General features: G+C 34.5%; 1 protein-coding gene across 1 annotated transcript; it reads left to right on the top strand.

The window, feature by feature from the left end:
- The first annotated feature begins 1,785 nt into the window (after nucleotides 1-1,785).
- Nucleotides 1,786-2,433, top strand: LOC120351579 (upstream-binding factor 1-like protein 1). The gene has a single exon (XM_039429415.1). The coding sequence runs from the start codon at nucleotides 1,786-1,788 to the stop codon at nucleotides 2,431-2,433; it is 648 nt and encodes a 215-aa protein (XP_039285349.1).
- Nucleotides 2,434-8,044: the final 5,611 nt, after the last annotated feature.

Below are 8,044 nucleotides of genomic sequence, written 5' to 3'. Positions count from 1 at the left end.
GGTACACTTCATTTTGTAAACAGCCAACAATTGAAACTGTACAGCAGACCAATCCTAGTTCTAACATCAATTTACCACAAATAAAGCTGCTTAATTTTAATGGTGATATTGAACAATGGATCGAGTTCTTGAACATGTTCAATGCGATTATTCATACGAACAGATCACTTTCATATATAGAAAAATTTCATTATCTGAAATCCAATGTGTCAGGCTCAGCCGCTCAAATGATAGCTCATTTGTCTCTATCAAATGAAAATTATCTTATCGCCTACACTCAGTTGTGCGACAGATACTCGAATCCAAGAAGATTATGTTCGTATTACATCGATCAGTTACTAGAGTTTAAGCAAATAGATAAGCCCGATTATTTGTCATTAAGAACATTTGTTGACACTCATTCTGTTTGTATTTCTGCTCTCAAAACACAGCAGATTCCCGATTTGAGTGACTTTATTCTGTTATCGCTGTGTTTAAACCATTTGGATAAACGAACTCGACTTGAGTTTGAAAGTAAGATAGCTGATGTCATTCCTAAATATGAAGACCTAATGAACTTTTTAGTGTCTAAAACTCGTATGTATGAGTTAGTGAACCCTTCAACTACACTTCAATCCGCAAGAAATATTGAATCTAAGTCTACTCGCTCAAATGAAAATAAATCTGATAAGAGATTTTCACTAGTTGCAAGTGATAATTCTTCAACTGTCAAACCTAATCAAATTGTCAAGTTAAAACCGCTTCAGTGTATTGTGTGTGGATCAGAGGATCATAGTATTTATTCATGCCAGCAATTTGTCAATTTGTCTGTCGATCAAAAGTATGATTTCCTCAAACAAAAAAATCTATGTTTTCAATGTTTTGGAACTCATAATAGTGTTCAGTGCGAGTCACAAAAAACTTGTAAACTATGCAATTCTAGTAACCACCATACATTATTGCATGCTCAGAAGGAAAAGACCCCTGCCACCTTTGTGTGTAACACTTCAAGTCTATCCATTTCAGAATCATCTCTATGTCTACTTGGCACCGCTAATGTTGTTGTTTTCGACTCTTTCAATAAGCCACATATTGCGCGAGCTATTCTAGACTCAGCTTCACAAATAACCGCTGTTACAAAGGAGCTAGCAAATTAATTGAATTTGAAATCTACTTATTCATCTCAAAAACTCATTGGCATTGGTACTAAAACAACAAGTACAATGGGCGAGGTTAACTTAACTATCTCTTCACAGATTCAGCCGAATTTCAAGTTGAATACTAAAGCTACAGTGCTATCAGTCATAACATGTAATCAACCCTCTGTTTCATTGAACGCTGAAGATTTTAAGCATTTTTCAAGTCTGAAATTGGCTGAGGTCATCGACTTCCACTTCTCGGAGCATTCCTTCATCTTCTGCTTCTGACTGCCGTCTGAGCATCCTTTCAGGTGTTTGCTGCAGAACAGCTGATAGGCCGAGTTGGGCGGTTTCACCGGCTTGCCACAAGCTCTATTGTAGATGTTCTTCTCTTCTTTCAACAAAACTGACTTGAAATCATTTAATGTGCACTGCTCAGGGTTTGTCGCTTGGAAAGCTCTCATTTTTGCCATATATTCGTTCTCCTTTTCTATGGTGTATTTTATCCATACGAATTTCTTCCTTTCACTCATATTCTGCCATTTTGCTTTGCATTTGACTAGAAACGCTTTCTGGTCGAAGTTCTCGTCGTGTTCGTGGTTTTTCAGTCTTTCATCGCAGTAGAGCTTAAAAGGTTTTTTTTTCATTTTTCTTCAGTTTTTCAATCATGAATAATGAACATTCACCGACCAAAAAGGCGAAGAGACCGAGAAAGGATAAGGGTGAAGAAGAGTCACCAAGGAAAAAGCTCAAAGGAGATGATCCAAAGCATCATGTCGAGAATCATGTCGATAAAGAGCCGGTGGTATCAGACGTGACTTGGACAGATGAGGAAAGAAAGAAGTTGCTATCAAGGATGGAAGCCCAACTGCCCGCAGCTGATTCCTCCATGTATAAAACAAGCCTGGCAGCTGTCAATTGGGACAGTGTGAAATTTGACCATTATACAAGTGAGCAATGTCGTCATGAGTTTTCAACTATTCTGAGCAACATCAGAAAATTCCGGACTCTGTCAGAAATAATGGCGGATGCCGTCAAATGGGTCGATGCCCCCAAGAAAAAGACTGCCCACCCGGATAAGCCAAGCAAACCAATGACGTCATACATCATATTTTATGCCGAGAAAAGGGCGAAGCTTGCAAAAAAGTACCCCAACATGAAATGTACAGAGCTAGCACAAAAAATAGCGGACAAATTCAAGCAATTGCCACCGGAAAAGAAACAGAAATATATTGACAAGTATGAAAGACAGAAGGAGGAGTTCCAGGAGAAACTGAAAAATTCTATGTGTCAGGTAAAATTGATCTGCTCATAGGAGCTGGCTCATTTCTTCATACTCTATGTGCTCAAGATCACGAAGTCACAAAGTTTTATCGAAATTCTCCAGGAGCCTTGAGCACGGTTTTTGGCCATGTTATCATTGGAAAAATAAATTCTAATGAACTCACATCACAATCAGATTTAGCTACCAGCCTTCTAACCTATGTAGAACCAGTTAATCAGTTGCTTCAAAAGTCTTGGGAAACCGAAGAGATATCTATCAAAGCTGAGGAAGACCCGTCTCATGTGTATTGTGAAAACCTATACACAGAAACTACAACTTGGTTCGTATTTATATGTTCCAAATCTCAAATAAACAATTACTTTTTCCTCGATATAACTCCGATGTAGTTTTAGGTGGGCGGTTGGTAAAGACAGTTATCGTGATTTCCTTCCTTACCCCCACCCCTCCCTCTTCATCGTAGAAGGAAGCAGTAAAAGCAGCTTCCCCCTCCAGTTTCAGTTGGCATGAAGTGCACAAAGCTACAACATCATTGCTGCTTTGATGCCCCGGTTTCAACTGCATTTTTCTTCAGTTTTTCAAGTAAGTTTTCGTTTATAATCACACAGCTCTTTTCTTTTGTTCACCCGCGGTCCTCCACTTGTAAAATTTCTGTTTCTAATCACCAGTCATCATATTTCTCTACCGAACTCTCATTAATAACAATTCCATCAGTTTCAATTTTATTATTCTTCATATCTTTCGGATAATTACAATAATTCAAATCTGACTCTGTATTTTCACCTTCACTGTTCACACAAATCGCTGATTCACATTTTTTCTGTAATCGGTTCAATATACTATTTCCATGGCCTGGTTCTTGTTTATCGATGATTATTGATTCATTCATCTTGTTAACAAAATGTTTATTATTGTCAGTAATACTTTTCAGCTCCAAGTAGCATGAGTCAGTAATATTTCGTTCAACACCATTATTTGCTGATCCACATTTCTGGCTATAATTAATTTTAATATCTACAAGATCAATCTCGTGTTTATGGGAGATTGAATATTTCTTATCATCAGTATTAGAATAGTTTCTTCTAACATATATCCCATTGTGCCTAACACCTTCCAAAGTAGAACCTGATTCAGTGACTATACAACCTCCTAATTCATTCCTTGAATTATCAATAATTGATGGACCGCCGTCTAAAACATTTTCATCAATATGCCTAGTACTAAACTCCTGTGTCCTATCAGTAAAATATGCTTTCTTACATCTAGCATTTTCCGAAAACTTTCTGCCATCAAAAGAACACACTCTAATATCATAGCCTTCTTTTTCACAAATTCTATGCATCCTTTTATAAACCCGATAAGCATAATTAACGTTGTAAAAACAATTCCACATAAAATGATTATGTTTACCACAAACTTTACATTTCTTACGTCTTCTTTTTCTATTAGTCCTATTATTCACGAGACTAACATTCTGATGCATCTTGACTTCTCTAGATTCACAATCATTACGCATACCAGAGTTCACAAAATGATCAAACGGCCTGTTATCAATCGTAAAAGAGAAATCCAAATCACTTTCCGATAAATCTGATAACTCTTCCTTAATCATTTCCCTATCTTTATCCTCTTTGTAAATTATATCTTCCTCATTCAAATCACAATCATTACAAATAAGAACTTCATCCAACCCATTTTCAATCTCGAAGTTACTAACATGACAATATACATCCACTTCATTTGAAACATAATAATTACAAGAATCAAAATCATCAGAAATAATAGCATTATCTAAACAATTCTCAATTTCAAACTCATTTCCGATTTCCAATAGTTCTTCAAATTCTGGTTCCATAATATCATCAATTACTTGCACCTGTCCAAATTTCCACTGATTCAAATACTGACATGATAATTCATATTTCTCAACATTTTTAAACAATTCTACAATGTTAGTATTTGATAACATTATAATTCTTTCAAATATATTTGAAGACAAACCTCTTAAAATTATCCTGATAATCCGAGATTCATGCATATTTGAATCTACTTTTCTACATAGGGATAAGACTCGTGCTACAAAATCTCTGCCATCTTCGTCAAATTCCATGCTACAAGTATCTAATTCCTTTTCTAGTTTCCACAATTTGAGAGGAGATCGATAGAAATTAACCAATTTTTCTTTCACTGGCATACAGGGTGATTCACGAGGATATGCGGTAACTTTGAGAGCTCATTCTATATGTAAAAATAATGAAAAAAACTTATATAAACATAGGTCCGGAAATGTTTCGTTAGCGAGTTATACAGGGTTAAAGATTTCGCCTGGATTTCAGTTCCGCTGAGTAAATGAAGACTCTCTGAAATTCTGGGAAGTTAAATTTAGGGGCAAATGCCATTGTTTTTTATGGTTTTTTACCTGAAAAATTGATTAGAACAGGTCCCAGAACTGTAAGATGAGTAGTTTTTGAGTAATCCAGTGTAAAATGCAAAAACATTGAGTAAAAAAACACAATTTTTACATTTGGCCAGCAATCGCTTTGTTATTTTACCAATAAACTGATCAAATTTCAGAACAAAACTTGTAGAAAATTCAATTCTAAACAAAACGGTATGATTAAAGTATACAGAAAGTGAACAGATAATCGATTAAAGGAAGTATTATTGAAAACAGAACAACACACGTTTTTCGTTTGGCCGACAATAACTCTGTTGATTTCTTATTAAAGATCTGTAAAAAGTTAATGATTTTTACTCAAATTTAACACCTGAATTTTTTTACTAAAATTTCAAAATAAAATAATATTAAAACACAGTTTTAAAATAAAGAAATAAACATAAACAACAAACATAAATAATAAAAAAAAAATACACATGTTGAGCGGATAATTTGTTTTTCATAAGTTGGCACTACAATAACAGCTGATCAACAATGATGTGATTTGAAATGTAGAATTTTAATTCCTTGAGAGGTAACAACTGAGTTTTAGTCCACGTGTGTATTTTTCTGTTTGTCGTATTGAATTTTAGTCCGTGTTAGCATTGTTTTGTCCATAGTAATTATTAAATTGTTGGAGTAGTAATGCCATACTTATTTTCAACTGAAGAATACGCCGATATGGTGTTTATTTACGGTGTATGTGAAGGCAATGCTACAATCGCTGTGGAAGAATACAGACAACGTTACCCTTATCGTAGAATTCCAAATGCTAGAACCATTATTTCTACATTTCGTACGTTACGGGAAACAGGATCACTTCCAAGCGTAAAGATCCAGTCTGACCGCCCTCGCCAACATGATGTTAATGTAGAAGAAAACATTATTGCTGCTGTTGAACGTAGTCCAGGTATTAGTACAAGACGTATTTCAAAGCGGTTTAGGGTTTCGCAAAGTAAGGTTTGGAGAACACTTAATAAGAACAACCTTTATCCCTACCATAAACAAAAAGTACAGCATTTACAACCAGGAGACAATGAACATCGCTTGGAGTACTGCAATTGGTTAGTCAATCATCGTCAACTCTTCAAGTACATTTTATTTACCGATGAGTCACAGTTCACTCGTGATGGTATCAACAATTTACGAAACCAACATTCATGGGCAGAAGAGAACCCTCATGCAACAATTGAACGTAACTTTCAATACCGTTTTAACATTAATGTATGGTGTGGTGTTATTGATGATAAGCTAATTGGACCGTTTATTTTTCTAGAGCGCTTAACAGGTCAGGCGTACTTACAGTTTCTTCAAGAAGAATTACCGACATTGCTGGAAGATGTTCCTCTTGCAACGCGATGCAAGATGTACTTCCAGCATGATGGCGCACCGCCACATTTTTCAAATGATGTTTCCACCTATCTAAATCATCAGTTCCCAAATAAATGGATCGGTCGTGGTGGTCCTATACACTGGCCACCAAGGTCACCAGATCATACGCCATTGGACTTCTGCATATGGGGATGCTTTCATCCATCATGTTTACGAGGTCAAAGTAAATTCCCGTGAGGCGTTACTTGATCGAATTAATGAAGCCTTTGTGCAGTTAAAGGAGAGCCCCGTAGAACTACGAAAAGCAACAAGAGCAATTCTTAAACGAGCAGAAAGATGCATTGAAGTTAATGGCAACATTTTTGAGCATTTACTGTAATTTTATTGCATAACTTTACATTACAGTTTTCAATAAAACTTCCTTTAATCGATTATCTGTTCACTTTCTGTATACTTTAATCATACCGTTTTGTTTAGAATTAAATTTTCTACAAGTTTTGTTCTGAAATTTGATCAGTTTATTGGTAAAATAACAAAGCGATTGCTGGCCAAATGTAAAAATTGTGTTTTTTTACTCAATGTTTTTGCATTTTACACTGGATTACTCAAAAACTACTCATCTTACAGTTCTGGGACCTGTTCTAATCAATTTTTCAGGTAAAAAACCATAAGAAACAATGGCATTTGCCCCTAAATTTAACTTCCCAGAATTTCAGAGAGTCTTCATTTACTCAGCGGAACTGAAACCAGGCGAAATCTTTAACTCTGTATAACTCGCTAACGAAACATTTCCGGACCTATGTTTATATAAGTTTTTTTCATTATTTTTACATATAGAATGAGCTCTCAAAGTTACCGCATATCCTCGTGAATCACCCTGTATATTCAAATTTGTTCTGTTGAGTCAAATCATTCTCAATAACATCAAAATATTTCTCAGCACTTCCTTTCAAACAAAACCGCAAGTATAATAAATTATCTTTTTCATCCCAACCGTTCGCTAAGGCAACCTTTTCAAAATAGTTGAAAAAATCATCAATGTCAAATTCTTCATCTTTTCCATCAAAAAATTTCGGTAATAGTAACGGTCTAAGTTTTTCCATTGTTAATCTGTTCCAATCCAATTCTATTCAATAATAAATAATAAATTTCCAATAATCTGGTTCCAATAATCATAAATTCTCCATATCTCAAATATCGATATCTCTCCAATAATAATAAATTTATCCTATTCAATCATATCTTAATAATAATTGATTTCTCATCTCATCATAAATATCTGATTCTTTCTAATAAGAATTGATAATAAATCTTGCAATCGTACAAAATCTTCAATTGTCATAGCTTTTGCAATTCAAAATCTCAAAATCAATAATAATTGTAAATCTTCCAATATCGTGAATCTCAAAATTAATCTGTTCAATTATAATCATCATTCTCCATCCGTTAAAATCCATTATTAGTAATCAATTATTGTTCCACAATATTCAAATTCAATAAATCCTCGAAATTCATCCTACTAACTGTTTCTAGAGCCCCGTAAGGTTCAAACTCAACTACTTCACCCATAATTTCACTGAAATAAAAACATATCATTATTTAATAATGAAAAATGCAACCACAAAAATTGAATCTTCAATGAGGTAACCGGAAAAGTCCAAATTTTAAAAGCTAGATTAAAAACCCTTGAGCCTCCACCAAATATGTAAGCAATATGTGCCTTCACCAAATATGTAAAGGTGGGAAAATGAAAAACAAGAAATGATCGTACTGGTTTTGATAATTAAAACAAAACAATAAATTATTTGTACAAAATTAGAAATATAATTAGAAAATAACGAAATAATAATAAACAGATGAATTTTTCAAGGGCTA

The sequence above is a fragment of the Nilaparvata lugens genome, chromosome 5 (assembly GCF_014356525.2).
Source record: "Nilaparvata lugens isolate BPH chromosome 5, ASM1435652v1, whole genome shotgun sequence".
In the NCBI taxonomy this organism is placed as follows: Eukaryota; Metazoa; Arthropoda; class Insecta; order Hemiptera; family Delphacidae; genus Nilaparvata; species Nilaparvata lugens.
This window is presented reverse-complemented; position numbering and strand designations above follow the sequence as displayed.